Source organism: Carettochelys insculpta, chromosome 24, assembly GCF_033958435.1.
Source record: "Carettochelys insculpta isolate YL-2023 chromosome 24, ASM3395843v1, whole genome shotgun sequence".
NCBI classification, from domain to species: domain Eukaryota; kingdom Metazoa; phylum Chordata; order Testudines; family Carettochelyidae; genus Carettochelys; species Carettochelys insculpta.
This window is the reverse complement of record NC_134160.1, coordinates 1,951,878-1,968,253: the sequence shown is the minus strand read 5'-3', so window position 1 is coordinate 1,968,253 and position 16,376 is coordinate 1,951,878. Positions and strand designations below refer to the sequence as shown.

The following is a 16,376-nucleotide window of genomic DNA, read 5'->3' as shown; positions in this document are numbered from 1 at the left end:
AAACACCTTTGGATGCTGGGCTGATTCAGCAAAGCTCCTAAGCACGTGCTCAACTTTGAACCTCTCTAATCTGGCATCCTCAGGACCTGGCTGGTCCCAGATGAGAGAATTTGCTGGGCCATGGGAGATTAATATTATCTAGCATATCACCAACACGTCCACTGCTTCTGGGGCTCTTAGAAAAGATATAGGGGCAAATTACAGCTCCATAACAGTGCAGAACACTGAGAGCCAGGACTGGTGGCTGTAAACAAACTTTATGAAACGGTGGGGAGCTTGGCCACACCCATGAGAAGCGGTCGTCCGGCTCACTGAAGTCATGCCAGATTATGGATGTAGCCAGACGAGGACGTGCCGGATTAGAGATGTTCAACTTGTACCACCTGAAATCCTGACTCCAGGCTGCTGATGGGGAGGGAGTGGGAACAAAGGGGGTAGTTCCCCCCAGGGCCCAGTGATTCACAGGGGCCTGGCAGTAGCGATTGACCAAGGGCCAGCCACATGCTCCCCTCTGTCCCAAGCCCTGCTATCTCCCCACCCTTGCCCCACACCTGCTCTGCCCCCACCTCAACTCCTCCCCCACCTGTGGCTTCTGGTGAGTGCCAGGTGCCCCTGCCTGTCCCTCTGGACTGATGCAGCCGACAGCAGTGTGAACTGCTCTAGCCTGTGCTGGGCTTGGACCCTGCTGCTCTGGGGTAAGGTCAGGACTGCCCCCACACTCACTGGAAGCAGCACAGCACTTGGGGGTGACCCCATGAACTCCCTATGCATCATCCCAGTGGATCCAGGATGTTCCACATTCCCTAGGAACCTGCAGAACCCATCAGCCCCCCTGGCCAACCCAGACTGGCTGCCACTGCTGGCTTGGCTGGAACTGGGGAAGAAATACTGTTGTGTTTCCTTCTCGAGGAAGGCGCTTGTACACCACGGTGATGGGTAACTTGGTAAAACCTAGGCAAACCGATCAGCAGCCTACTAGCAGAGCACTGTAGCGGTGTGTTGATCCGAAGAGGTGACAAGTACAGCTGTTTATTCCTTAAATGACTGTGCATTTCCTTCTGTTGCTGCTCATGTTGGTCTTTGGAGCCTACCACTTTCATACAACTGATTTAAAAATGGCAGTGCCTCTTCTTACTGAACATAATCAACAGAGGATTATAATTGGCATTTGGGACTCTAATTAGGAACATTTGGGGGGGTCAGCAAAAGTCTGACGTGGGGAGGAGGAAAATGGAGGGAAGCCAGACAGCCGTTCTGAACTATTCTATCAAGGAAGTCACATCAATTAGTATGTGTTTAAAATTGCTTGATGGGCTGAAAAGACTGCTCCAGTACTAGCAAGAGCAAAACCTGGTGCCCAAGAAAACGTTTACTATTTCCAAGAAGCAATGAAGGAGATCTTAACAGCTGGTTGGAATGGAGCGCAAGACAGCTTCTGACAGGAAGCAGGAACAGCAGAGATCCAAAAAACAAATAACTTTTGTTTTTCATAGCTGCCCTAACTCCTTCAGGCTGGGAGGAACAGCCTGTCAGCATCTTTGAAGCACAGGACACAAAGCAGTGTCCAACTAATATATGCAATATTTCAGTGTTTTCTTCTACATCCAATCTTTCAGATGTAAAAGGGAGCAGGGCAGTCAAAGAAGCAGAAGTCCCTATAAATTATGACTCCCACACATCACTGCTGTGGGGCTTATTAACCGTGCTAGATTGGATACATAATTATATGATACAGAGCACAGAATTTTTGGACCAGAAAGAGCCTAGTGCAAAGTACCAAATCCATTCCATTTGCAACAGAGCATAGCCCCAGTGAATCAAGCAAAGAAACCCTCCTGGAAATGTCTTCAGACAGAAGGGATGTTGGGGGTTTTAGATAGGGGTTACAGTGTCTCCATGTGCATTTGGGGAAAGCAGGTCTTGGAGTACTTCAAAATCTTTAACAACAGCCACTCTGCCTCTGACCTCAGAGGACCTGTGCTTCTCTTGGCTGTTTATTTGGTTCTGCTAAAATGACTGGTGCAGAGCTTAGCTTAGTGGAAGAGAAGGAAAGTTTGCAAAGATTCAGGAGGGTTAGGAAACATGACAAGGAAGGGCCTATCCAGACTGCAGGAATCCAAAATCTGGGGTGGGAAGATTTGTCCTAATTCCTTCCCTTGACTGGGACACTGTTAAAAACACAACACGGTTAATGCAAAACTGACCAGGTCTCTGGTGTAAGTTGAAGATTTCACTCCAGAAGGCAATGAGTCACCCCTGATGGTATATTTGAATGTGCTAGGGCTTGATCTTGCTATCTGATGTATGCACTGGCCTCCGGCTGGTGGGATGCGTGAATCCAATGCAGACAATGCCTCTGCTTTTATAAAGAAATAAAATTAAAAAACGAGCCGTAGACTTGTAGGCTGCCAACAAACAGCAATGGAGAAGAGAGTGAGAGCTGTATTGAAATTAGGACTGTGCAGAGCAATGCGTTCACCAGCTGCCTTGGAGGAGGAGAAGAAATGTTTGAGTTCAGAGAGCAGGTGTGATTGGAAACTAGTGCTCAGAAAGTCTGAGAGTAGAGCTGGCCAGTAATGTGGGAGAGACTTTTTCTCAAGCTAAAGAGTGGGCAAGAGGACAAACCAGTAAATGCTTGAATTGCCCCGTGCTAGCTCAAGAAATGCCACATCCGCTGGCAGGTGCATATGTGCTCTCTGGAAAAACTGCAAGGGAAGAGACAATTGGACTCAGTTCCCCTAGCCATCCAGCAGAGAGCCAGGCTCTATTTCATGAGGCTCATGCAGGATTCATGCTCCCAGGCAGTCAGATTCAGGAAAATAACTGGAACAAATCTACCCCCACACCAGCTCTGAGACCTCATGGAGAGAGCTTTGTACACAGCAGGGAACTCAGTCAGTACTGAATGAGTGCCAGTGCACAAAAGTCCAGACACCCATTGAGGAGTGGCACGAGGGGCTTGGAACACTCTGCCAGAGCTCTTATGGCCATGTGGTGCTGGAGCCTGGACAGCCAGCAATCCCCTGTACAGCAGTGGTTCCCAAACCACAAGCCATGGGCTGCTTGCTGCTCAGGCAGCACACAGTTGCAGCCCAGGGCCATACAGTGGCTAATATCTGTGGCATGGATGTGGCCCCCATAGCACACAGAGAGCAGCATCCACGTTGATAAAAAGGTGGAGACCCACAGCTCTATGGATTACAGGCAGCCACCCCTGGGTTTTGTGTCCTGAAAAAAATATGTACAGGGAACCTTTCTGCCTCCCTGCCCCCATCCCGCCAACCTTTAGTTTTCATGCACAATAGTGAGCAGAGCAGATGGCACAATAAGCTATAATAAACTGCATAATAAGGGAACAGCACCAACCACAGCCCAGACAGTGTGTTAAAATAATAGGCAGAAGATGCTTTGTTAAATAATCCCACTTATGGCTTTGTTAAATAATTCCTCCCTGGCTTTCTGACCTCAAGGCACTTTCCATCATTTTGCAGTAGCACTGGAGTTACACAGATTTTTTTTCTTCTTCTGAGTGCTAGGCTGTTTAGTCCTTGGAGGGCAGAAAATTTATTTAAACAATATGCTGGGGTCTCCCGGGGCTGGGATAAATTGCACTTCTATTTATTGATTTTTTAAACTCTCCCAGGGCAGGTATTTCTTGCTATAATGGAATTGTCCTATGGGGGAGAGGAAGGGGTAAAATCCAGTCTGGCTTGTGTGTGACAGACACAAATCAAATTGCAAAAGAAGAAAAAGCTGTTCAGTGGGAAATCACAGACATCAAGATTCAAACTCAGAGACTCATCCAACATGCCAGTAAAAAGATCCAGAAATGTGGTAACTGTGGGCTTTCCATTTTGAAAAGACATGTGGTCATGTGTGTGTGTGTGCGTATGCGTGTGTATACACATGGGTGCACACACACATCACAGACCTTAACCAAAATGTAGTTTTGGCAGGATGTTCTTAGATGTGTGTGTCCACACACACCTCCCAGCGGACCTTACCGAAATGTAGCACCTCATCTAATGCTCCCGTGTGTGCTCGCCTACAAGGGCTGAGGAAGGACAGATGGGAAAGATGACATGAAAGCGGGAAGCAGTTCACATTTGTGCAGGGACAGGGCTAAACGAACAATGACAGAAGTGGCCTAGAGCAGAATTCCGTTTGATACATTGGCTGACAGAGGGAGACACAAATGCTACACATGTGCCTCAAGGGCCAGAGAGCCACCTGCATGGCGACAGAGGGTTCCTGGTATGTGGTCCCAGAGTTAAAGACTGAAGCCAACACATGGAGCCCTGCAAATCTGTGAATATCCATTTCACATTCATGACTCCTTTTGGCAGGTACAGATGCAGATAGAAATTTTGTATCTAGAAACCTGCAAATGTCCAGATATCTGCTTTCTGTCCACTCATATCTCCAGCTCATTCTTACATCTTCAGATACAAAATTTTGTATCCACAAGGGGCTCTACCACTGAAGCCGCACCCGCTGATGCCAGCTGAGGGTCTGGCTTTGTATCCTAACTAGAGTGGGTCAGATTTTTTTTCCCTCACTCAAGAGGAAAAAAATTGACTTTTCCATGGATCAGTTTTACTTTTCTTTTTTTTTGAGGGGGGGAGGGTTAGGGAGGGTTCAAAAAAAGTTGAAAATTTCTGCTGCAGTCAGACACTTTCCTGAAAAGTTTCATTGAGTCAAAAACCTAATTTGGTATCAAAAAATTTTTGACAGAATTTTTTTGGCCAGCCTTGATTGACTACAGATGCAGAAGGGAGTTGAATGCGGATAACTCACTGCAGCCCTCAATCTCTTGTTCCAGGTGCTCTACAGTCCAGACGGACCTTTGCACAAAACCTGTATTTTCTGATGTAAAATTAAGAGTAGAAGAAGTGGCTTTCACTATAGCCTTGCCACATTGCCCTAAAGAGCCTAAGCAAAGCATTTGCAGCAGCGAAGATGCCATATTTATTATCTCAGCTGGATTGTTACCACTGGATGAGCTTAAAGATGTCACACTTTTGCAAGGGCCTCCACTTGCTGCAGCCCCTCCAGCACTCACCTGTTTGAGGATCTGAGCTGCCATCAGGTGGCTGCAGTCGAAGATGATGCGAAATTCCCGGCCTCTCTTCATCTCTTTCAGCAGGGGTCGAGCATCATCCGTGTCAATGGGCAGCTGGCGGATCTTTAGCCGGATGTTGTACCTTGACGGGGCCATGATCAGCTCCTGCAGCCGTATCAGGCCTTAGACAACAGCGTTTCCAAAAGACAAAACACCACAGCGTTATGCAGAGCTGGTTGTCTTGCCACTCATGTGTCCCCTCCACATCCACGGGGCTCAGGGCGCCTACACAAAGTTTTACTGGGAAACTGCTAATTTTCATTCACAATTTGATTTCAAAAATTAATCTCTCCTGGAGTATTTAGCATTTTTAAATGTCGGTCCAAACTATGGAGGCAGCTGGGCCATGGTTTCAAATAGTAATCACACCTATAGCAGTTGTTTTCCAACTTAGACCATCTCAGAAACCTCATTCCTAATGCCCACCCTCCATCTGGCTGAGATTTAACCAGTATGTGTGCTTCCCCTGACACTCATGCCTCTGTTCAGCTCTATGGGATGGACAGAATAGTCATGAGCACCTACAGCCTTGGGGTCCTGCACCTTCAAGCTGAGATCCAGTGATCTAGAAGAGAAAGCAAGACAACCAGCCAGCCAACAATCTGTTTCATTCACTGTGCATAGATTAAAAAAGCGGGGAGGAAAAGTCCAATTAACTGACACTTAAGATAAACTGACTTTCTGGAGGCAATTAATTCCAATCTGAAGAGACAAATCTCTTCTCTATAATATGAAATAACTGCCCTAATTGGGGGCAGAAAAAGAAAACAGCTGGAGACTTTCTTTGTAGCACCGCACTTATTTCCTTCCTCTGAAGAGCGCACAAGGTCCCTTTGGCCACAGCTGGTTAATGGTAGCGGGATCCAGCACTTCAAGAAAAAACTGAATAGAAGGGGAAACAGCAATGCCAGGTGTCCTTGTGCAGAATGGAAGCAGCACATCTGAGCCCATCACAGAGGGAGATATACAGCGAGCCACCTTAGCCAGCAGCCAGGTCACACTGCATTCTCATCAGCCCTCCCCCCCAAGAAATGATCCGCTTTGGTGAAATTGTCTTGAATGAGCCCCCCAATGTGCTTCTGTCCTGAAAGCTGTCCTGTGCTCCACCCACAGCAGCCCCCTCTACGTGCAAGCATGGGCCAGGTGCATTTTAGTGGATGAACCAGACCACAAGGGCTTTCCACGCTCAGTTACATCACTAGTCGGAGCTTTGTGTCCACCGTGGCAAAACTCCAGGCCCAGTTCTCTGCTCGTCTGAATGGACAGGGCACTGCTGCCTTCAAGGAAGTGGCACCAGTTTACACCAGCAAACAATGTCATCATTCAGGGAAACACCCCAAATCGGAACCCTTGGGAGATGAGCTGCCTTGCTCCCCCTTCACCTACCTGTGCTGTCATCGTACACCACGGTGGCTGATCTCCATTTCAAATACTGGACAAGGTCCAGAATGGCATGGCTGAGAGAAGCATAGTCCGGGTAAAGGTTGACATAGAAAGTGTCCTTGTTATCCAAAGGGTGATGCTTCCACCGCAGCTGTATGTGGGGGACTTCCAGTGCATTGCAAATAGACTGAACAGCATTGGTACAGGAGCCCTGAGAAGGCCCAAATATTGCTACAACCCCCAGGGCGAGCTGGTCGCAGGCTGCAAGAGAAAGGGAGTGAGTGAGGCTGTCAGGACACCAAACATATATACTACAGGAAGTGACAGTCCCTCCTTTGGGCTTCACGCCTTCTCCTCCACTGTTGGAAGGGGGCCACATCCACCCAGACTGAATGGGCCTCATTAGCACTGCTCTGCTGCATAGAAATGTAACACTCCTGTCCTTGCACCGGGGTATATCCCTGCCAAACTGAAGTGCATCTGAGGAACTGGGCTCCAGCCCAGGAAAGCTGATGCCCAGATAAATGTGTTAGGCTTTACGGGGCCCCAGGACTGCTCTTCCTATTCGCACTGGGGAAGCCAGCCCCACCCTGAGTACCATCACGGCACAAATAGCACAACTCTGGTGCTTTATCTTGGCACATGGAGAGAGAGAGGTGTGTGGGGATGGATGGTGAGATACACCGAACCCTCCGCATACCAACCTATATGCGAAGGACGAGCGGTGAGGTTCCACATGGCCACAGAGACAGGGGAGAGCTGATTGCTGAGTTTTCTGCCCAAGCACTGATTACCAAAGCCTGATACAACTGATGGAAAACTTACCAAGTCTTGCGATTTTGAGGATTTTTTCCCATACCCATAAAGATTTCTATTTTAATGCCAGCTCTGCATGTTGGTAACATTTGCTGCTCTTTAGTTAATGGCACTTCCACAGCACTGCATCACTGTTCCCTCTCACACATCATAACGAGTGACCACAAATCCTAGCCCCAGGGATGAGACATTCTCCTTGGCTTGACTCTGTGACCTTCACCTACTCCAAGCATTCTTTATGCAAGTAGTCCCATTGATCTTTGCAGAATTATTAGCAGGCGCAACTACTACCCCCAATGGTGAAGAACAGAATTAGGCCCTGCTGCGATACTCACGTGGGCAGCAACTGCTACAAGGAGAGAGTTGGGCAGAAAATTCCCATTGAAAATTAAAAGTGGCTTTTTGACAAAACTGAACTTTGTGTCAAAATGTTGATTTGCTTCTCAGTGTTGCAGGTTATTGTTAAAAAACTAAAAACCTGAACTATTAGAGTGTTGGGATTGGAGACTCTTAAGGAAAAACCTGAATTTTCACAGAAAACTGACACTATTATTCCCTAGTCATCTCGATCTGAGAAAGGATTCATTCCAATTTTCATGATAAATAATGGCTTTTTTTTTTCTGGGCTCCTTTCTGACTTGAACCCTATGCGACTGACACATACCATAGCCACTGGCACTTGAGAACACCCCTCCACCCCACACACACATCTTTCCATACCCATAGTAGCTGTAATTTATCCACTTTTATTTTCAGTGGGCAGAAAACAGGGTTGGATGGTTGGTGAGATTTTTGGATTTTGATGTGCAGGCTTCATTGAGTTTACTATGGACGCATAATTAGCACACAACTATTTTGCATATGCTTAGCACAGACTAAGTCTTTGACTATTTCTTTACATTAAATAACATGCAAATTATTTCATTCTGAAATGCAGATGGTGATTACTATTTAAAAATAAAAATGAAATAAAAATAATGACCGTAATTTCAGCTGAAACCCGGAGGGACGTACTAACACTCAAAGGATTAACTCCCTAGTCCTTATGCATGTTTACTGCCCCTTTCTATTGACTGCCAGGTGACAATGAGCTCAGCAAAGCTGGTCTCCCCACCAGCATACCAGGTGTTTGCTGTGGATCAAGAGTCGAGCCCCGTAGCAGTGTATTTTTCTCCTCCATGCTGCTCTACTCAGGGAATTATCCGATATAGGATGACATCCAGGCCCTGTAGAAGCTGGAGCATTGTGCCACCGTGGGGCCAAAAAGTCAATCATAACTGTGTATGGCGTGACACCATAAATCACCAGTGGCGACAGAACCCAGATCTTCTGTGCCAATGATTAGATCTGCTAGCTTTTGGCAGTAACAGGTTGTTATCCTCTATGCGGGGAAGTCCCTGGATCACTTACCAAATGAAATGAGCTGACCTTTATGGGCCTGGGTCCAGTGCTAGCAGCTCAGACAAAAGGCTCTCTGAAGTCAGTGGAAGTTCTCTCTGATGTAACAAGAGCAGGCCTGGGAGACTGAGGATTTGAATGTCATCATCTGTATTATAAACATAGAACCCACACTGCCCAGAGGCTTGCATCCTGGGGCACACAAGCTGCATTGCATTTGGTAAGATGGGAACTGCACTGCTTCCTGCCAAGTAGGGAACATGTGCACATGATTATTCACTTGCACACTCACGTAGGGACCTGCACAAGCGCCCCTTGGTGGGCTCCTGTGAGGTTTAACATCCAACAAAAAACTAATATCTCCCTGGAGAGAAATGTGATACTTATACCTCAGCCTAGCAGATTGCCAAGGTCATAGAACCTAGGGGAACCTCCAAAATCAACCCCCCCTGAAAAACCCCACTATTAGCCTCGATTCCTGGCCAACCCTGTCATTGCCAGTTCTCAGCTTTGTTTATTGATGCCTCTCTGGTCTGTGAATTCAGACAGTCAGGCCGTTGCTGAGCAGCTTTTTTCCCGGACTGAATCATCCTCATCATCCTCACCAGCTGACAGGCAAACCACACCCAGAGCACTTGCTGCGCGGTCTAGCTTCTTTCTCTCGCCCTCTGGACCTTGCTCACTAGCAGCTGAAATCAACTGGGATCCAATAGCTCTGATGGCTTTTGGTGGTGGAGAGATGGAAGGTGCAATTCCTCTGTGCTCAGAATATACAAACTGGTTGGGATACAATAAATTACACAGCCACATCGTGGCCTGGAGGACTTTGCCAGTAACGAGAATCAAACCCGTACAGAAGTGTTTTCTAGGGCTCTTGAAATATGTAGAGAGCTGTTCTTCTGGTGCCAAATGCTCTCAGCAGGTCGGCTCCTGTGAGCTTTCCAACCTGGAGTGTCAGAGTGGAGTATGACACATTTAAAAAATCAGAATGTGAAATGCTGATGAAATCTGTCATCAAACATCTTGAATTTCAACCAAAAGAGAAAAGAAAAAGAAAGGGGTTGTCAAAACTTTCATGCAACTTGATATTTTTTTCTTTTTTTGTTTTGGATCATCTACTCTGCAAGTTATGGTGCGGAGACCAAACCTGCATTCTCTCATTTCTAAGCTTTTTAGGGTCCACCATTACTATTCCACATGGGTGCATATTTTTAAAGATCACCAAACCACCACCTCAGAGATTACAGAATATCACCACATACAACAGTAGCAAAGACCATTGAATAACTGCAATCCATCATTTCATTGTTCACTTTTTACCTTTCTTTTAATGTCTGTGTGTGGTGGCGGGAGAGGGATTCTGTTTCATTGGATGCAGTTCCTAATCTTTATTCTGCAGTGCAAATGTGCTGGGAAGTGGCACATTAATTAAACATGAGGGAGAGGTTTAAGAACATTACTTTATTTACTTGTCATATTCCATTAATATCAGGTCTCAGTGGAGCTGCTCCAAAGCCTTGTGAACTTTGGAGTTGGAAGAGAACTGGGGGAGCTGTGTAGGGCTAGAGGGGAATGGAGGTGTATAGTCTAGTGACTGACACATAAGGAGCTGGAAGATACAGGTCTGAGCCTGCGATTTACAAGGAATTCATTTGACCTCTTGTTGCGTCAGTCAAGTTAGCTATAGAATCAGGCAATCTACCCACACATACTGTCTGCTACAATGGTCCTAGAAACTCCAGGAAAACATTCCACCCAAGTATGAAAATTCTGACAAATGAGAATCAGGGTTATTTTTGCTTCTGCCACCCACATTTTTGGCAGCAGCTTAGCATTTCCTGTTGCAGAGGTTTAATTAAAGAGAAACATTTGCATGAAAAATACAGTGGATCTCAACACTTATCCCTTTGTTTGTTTGAATAAAGAAACTATTGAACACTCTACAGAAAACCAGGCGGCTCTGGTCGGCTGGCTTGAAGTTCCATCAGCGGTCTACCTTTTCTCCCCGTTACTTCAAAAATGTGTACCCAAGATGTGCAACAGCCCCAAGTCAGAGGTAGCTATGTGAATGGCTCTGAACACAGTGTGGTTACTTAGATTCCTCTGGGAGATGCAGGTTCAATGTTTTATAGGCTCTACCTGCCTCAGGGGAGCACAGTGTTTGACACACTGCTATAGCATTCCAGGTAGGTCCTAGTCTCCCTCTCCACCATGCACACCAGGTGAGGTACTTCCAGGAAGTATGCTGACAAAGGTGTCGTTCAAGTGGGCATATGGATGATGTCTCCAGCAGCGCATCATGGCCATCACCAATAGCACTGCTGGAACGTAAGATATTTATTTTTCCTGCATGCATAGTTCAGTCATGGGCAGGTGTTCATCAGATGACATGGAGTACAATGGCAAAGGGTAGAAGAGATGACATTTATTAAATAAATAAATAAATAAATAGAGCCATTAAAGACCTTGAAGCTCCTGGTGACAGGCGAGCCCAGTGCAGTCCACCACCGCTCAGGCCCAACAGTTGTGCTTCACCAAATGGCTGGCTGTGCAGGGGCTGAAAAAGATGCTCTCTGCTTACCTTTCTTAGTGGCTTCAAAGCTGTCATGGAAGTGTATCCTCTGAATGTCATAGGTCAATGTGGTGTTAGGCAGCAAAGTTCTATTCCTATTGATAATATTGGCAGAAAATCGAAAGGCTTGTTCCTCGGCGCTCATAACCTGGGCATTGGGGCCATCGGCATACTCGAAAATTCCCCCTGCAAGACAGGGCAAAGAGAGAGTTGCCAACTAGACGAAGGTCCAAGAGTTCTCTGGCCCACAGCATGGCCGCAACCAAACGCTCAGGAAAAGCCTACACATGTCAAAGCTGCCTTAGGGCTACAGCCAAGTGGTAGGGTAAATGAGCTCCATTTATTCACATTTACACTTGGTTACACTATAGGGTTTATCAGCCAGGGGGAACTTCCATGTCTCCCAAACTGCCCTTCCCAGTGAGGGCTCTGCACCCAAGGAAAGCATACGCTTATTGCTCCGGCTGCACCTTCCTCTTATCCACTGCATCTTCCCTGAAGCCCTCGGCTAGGAGAAAGTGACAGAGTGGCAACCACAGATATGGGTTTCTTCTTTCACTCATTCCTCGGCTGCTGGCAAAGGGGGGCTAGTCTGAGCTCTACAGAGATGCTCCTAACCAATCCTCACATTCCAAACACTGCCGAGATTCAGGGAGAGTCTGGACCACCGTTTGCCATAAGCTGTGTGCTTGTGCAGCTGCTCAGGAGAGATTCAGATGCTGCCCAGCTGATCAGCAGAGCACCCACAGCTGGCTTTCATTTCTACAGGTGGTGCACAGCCACATTGGCTCGGTACACATAAAATTTATTCCAAAAATTAGAGGGAACACTGATTTCGACTACTACAAAAATTGGGTGGAACATTTTTGTTTTGGTCAAAATATTTGTTTTTTTCATTAAAAACTGGAAATCAAAAAAAAAAATTAAGGTTTATTTTTTTTCAGTTTTTGATTTAAATATTTGGTTTTCACAATCAACCATTACACTATTAAGAAACTTTTTGTTTGTGATCTGGTTTTTCAAGAATCTGCTGAAGTTTGAAATATTTTCAAATGAAAGTAAGAAAGAAGTACATTTAAGAAACTGTCCCACCAAACCTAATTGGTATTTTCCAACCAGCTCTTGCTAAGAGGATAAGACTAAAGTGGGTGTGGAGTTTAAGGACAGCTGGTCAGGAATTTGCCAGCAACACTTTTTTTCTGCTGGAAAACACCAATTTGTCAAAGCCGAAACTGTTCACAGGAAAGGGTCAATTCCAATACATCTCCCAAGCTGAAAACATTGAAAAACAAAGTTGTCAACATGAGAAATTTTGATATTTTCAATAATTTTTTGGTTCACTTTCAAGTTCATAGAATCATAAAACACTAGAACTGGATGGGACCTCAAAAGGTTATCAAGTTCATTGCCCTGCCCTCAGGGCAGGGCCAGGCACCGTCCCATGATCCCTGACAGATGTTTATTTAACCTGCTCTTAAATAGCTCCAATGATGGAGAGTCCACAACCTCCATGGGCAATTTGTTCCAGTGGTCAATCACCCTGACAGATAGGAAGCTTTTCCTGATGTCCAGCCTAACCTCCCTTGCTTCAAGTTATTTTGAAGCAACATTTTGTGTTTTAGCTAATTTAGAATAAACAAGAGTAAACCTTTTTAAAAGATCAAAATTAAACTAAAAATGAAACTCTTGTTCCCATTATTAGCTCACTTTTTCTTTTTTAAGATTTTGAATTTTTATCTCCATTTGGAACAGAAGATTTGTATTTTTTGGTTTTTTTGAAATCTTGAAAATTCTCCTGCAACACTTAAATTCTTTCCCACCCTGTACTATAGGTTCAACCTCTTGAATCCAGTACTCTCTCATCCAGCAACATCCGGCATCTGGTGTGACCAGGGATGCTTCAGGACCAGGGAATTCCAGGACTGAGGCAGGACCTGAATCAGCAGGGCAGGGGCTGGGACCATAGGCGTTGCCAGCAGCTTGGCCTGGGCCAGAGCTGAAGCCTGGAGGGATGCGGGGGTATAGCCCCCACTGGAGCGCAAGACTGGGATCAGAACCCCTGCGGGAGCCCTGGCCAAGCCCCTGCCAGTGGGCCTGTTGGCTGGGGAACTAGTCACGGAGCAGTGGGGCTGGGAAGCTGAAAAGCCGTCAGGAAGCTGACTGGGGAACTGTGGGCCGGGCGCCAGCTGGGGAGCTTCAGGGCTAGGAAGCCTCCAGCCAGGGAGCTTCTGGGGAACTGGGGGGCAGGAGTGGCCAGGGAACAGTGGAGCCAGTGGGAAGTGTGGAAGGAGGCTGGGAGACACTAGGAGAGCCTCGGGGGCATTGACCACCCCTCATCCAGCAAAGTCCCTCATCCAGGACTACTCAAGGCCTGAGGGTGCCAGACAAGGGAGGTGCAACTTGTAGTGTTGCTCTGGGAACAAAGTATGGGGCCTTTAATTCCTAAGCTGCCATCTTGAACATGGTCCAAGTTGATAGTGACCAGCCTTCCCCTTCTGCCTCCACCTCCTGCCATGCTGTCTTGTCTTCTCCAGGTCTTAGATTCTCCACCAATGAGGTAATCAGCGCATTGACTTTTACCGTGCACGGTCACGGTGCCGTGTGAATAATGCAGAATTATAATTAATATAAAAACTGGGAGTGAAATCTCCAGCTGTTTCCTGCTCAGCCTTATATTTCCTATTTGTCATTCCTTATTTTTGGTTCTTTTTTTGGTCTTCCTTGTATTTGGCTCTCCAAGTCCTTAGCTCAGGCAATCAGAAACTTCTCGTTTACCTCCACTCCAGCCGGCACTGCTCAATAATGCACAGCTTGAACGCACGCTTTTCCATGCTCGGACGTTGTTAACGCCATTATAATTCCCCAAAGGCAGCGAGCTCATGTCATGGTCTTGCTGGCTTCCTTGACTCTGCATTTGTAAGCCTTGTCCTCAATTCCCCACTGGCAGCCTCCCTAATTGAATTGACTGAGTGAGGGCGTAAATTATGTAATTGTATATCCTTGCCTCCGAGCTGTAGGAACAATCATTTGCCCCTCAAGAGCCCTGGAAAGACAGACAAACCTGACTCTGCCTGATACCACTGCAAATCAAGACATTTAATAAATGAATGAATGAGCTCGGCAAATGCTGTTGGTAACAGATGGTCTCCAGGTTCATTAGTGGGAAGCAAGACTTCCCCTTCGATTTAGGAAAGCCTTTACAATGTTTTGTTGTTGTTGGCAGAGACCTTGTCAGCTCTGTTAGTATTGAAGTAACTACCTGCCTCCGCCTGCTGGGTCCAAACCACATGGTCCATCTGGGCTTGTGTTCGTTTGCTGCTGGCCAAAAGTGCCAGTGTGATGGCCATTGTGCCTAAAGCCGGTAGGAGGATGGATACACTGCAAGTGAACTGCCTTTGGCCTGAGTCCCTGAGCTCATGTCATAAGCCAGCCCTGGGTATTTAACTGCAATCAGCCACTTACCCGGCAGGGACCCAGGGCAACCCCCCGTCTGGCTCAAGAACTGCTCCCCTGCCTGCCCCATCCTTCCCCAGTTGCACCCATTCCCTGAAGTCCCCTCTTCTGGGTGATGCAAAGCAGAGGACTAGGTGGGGGTGGGGGTGGGGGCTGATGTGGGATGGCAGCAGCCCCCCTTCCCCGTGGTGGCAGGCAGTGGAGTGACCCAGCCTGGCCCACTCGGCAGACTCAGAGGAGTGGAGCAGGCTGGGGCCAGGGCACCCCCCTTCCTGCTGGGGTGAGGTGGAGAGACCCAGCTGGGAGATGGTGGCTGAGCGACGCTGCTCAGTTGCTCTGCTTCCCACGGCACCTGCCACGGCAGTGAGTGCGAGGGGGCCGACCCCTGCTGCCACACCGTACAGAGCTTAGATACAAAACAGATGAGGCATTTATAGGGATAGCCATAATGTCCAGAACTAATACTGCAGGGATTCAAAAACCACCCACAGTCAGCAGGGCTGAGAGCACCATGGGCCTTGGAGCAAGGTGGTAGGGAGCCTGGCTCTGTGCTCTGGAAGGGGCGTGGACAACCGCAGAAGGGGCAGGGCCTAGGGCAGTCAGGGTGCTGCTCAGCCCCAACGCCCTCAAGCAGCAGCAGAGTAGCATGGCCGGCACTTTGAAGGGGTCCAGAGCTCCGGCTGCTGCCAAAGTAGCATCAGTAGTGGCTGGAACTCTGGGCTGCTTTGGAATGTGGGGACCTGGGGAAATTGCCCCATTTGCCCCTGACCCCCCCTGGCAGCAGGCCTCAACATACACAATTCCAGGGCCCCCACCCCCAAGGTCTGCAAGGGTTAGGGCTCTCCCGCTTCAGGGCATAACCAGCTCGCAAAGGCTGGAGCTTTTCTAAAAGCTCTGCTCTGGGACCGTTCTGGGGAACACCCTCTGGCTTGTGCTATGCTGAGGTCAGGTAGAGGATCCCAATGGACCCTCCTGGCCTGGAAATCTATGCACATCTGAAAGTTCCACCAGTCACCCAGAGCCCAGTTCCAGGGTGCTCAGTCTGCTCGGCCAGCTCAGTCCTGTGCTGCTGCTGGCATGGTGGTGGTGGTGATGATGATGAAGAAGAAGAAGAAGAATACATGGTCACTCAGGCCTGCTCCAGAATACTTCCCTGTTCCTTTCATACAAGACAGAAGCTCTGTTTCATAGCCATAACCTCTGGTTATAGCCAGCTGGGACAGTGCAACCAAATAACTGTGGGAGGTCTATTGCCAGCATCAACACTGTCTGGTCTCCTTATTCAGACTCTCCTGCCTAGTACTGCTGTGCCCTCTAGCAGTGCTTGCTGCCGTAGCATCTCAGACAGCAATATCAGCAGCGTGTGAACATGACAAGACGTCCTGCTGCACCTTAACGCTGCACTGACTGGTTGGAGCAGAAGCTTTCATGGGGAAGCCCCACTTTGTCAGAGACAGCTGTGCAATTTTGCCCATGCAAGCCGATGCCTAAATAGATCTGTTAGTCTTTAAGGTGTCCCAGGACTCCTCGTTATTTTGGTGGATACAGACTAACAGGGTGACCCCTCTGAGACTTTGCAGCATGTGGCTTGTTTAACGTGTTGCTCTGCTCAGCCAGCAAAGAGCTTCCTTC

General features: G+C 47.6%; 1 protein-coding gene across 1 annotated transcript in view; it reads right to left on the bottom strand.

Annotated features, from left to right (window-relative positions):
* GRIK3 (glutamate ionotropic receptor kainate type subunit 3) overlaps positions 1-16,376 on the bottom strand; it is a 225,250-nt gene that overhangs the window by 89,418 nt on the left and 119,456 nt on the right. Inside the window, exons 2-4 of the mRNA XM_074976648.1 lie at positions 11,301-11,477; positions 6,509-6,766; positions 5,063-5,244 (exon numbers count right to left, since the gene is read on the bottom strand). Coding sequence (XP_074832749.1) covers positions 5,063-5,244; positions 6,509-6,766; positions 11,301-11,477 — 617 coding nt within the window. The remainder of the gene's footprint in view (positions 1-5,062; positions 5,245-6,508; positions 6,767-11,300; positions 11,478-16,376) is intronic.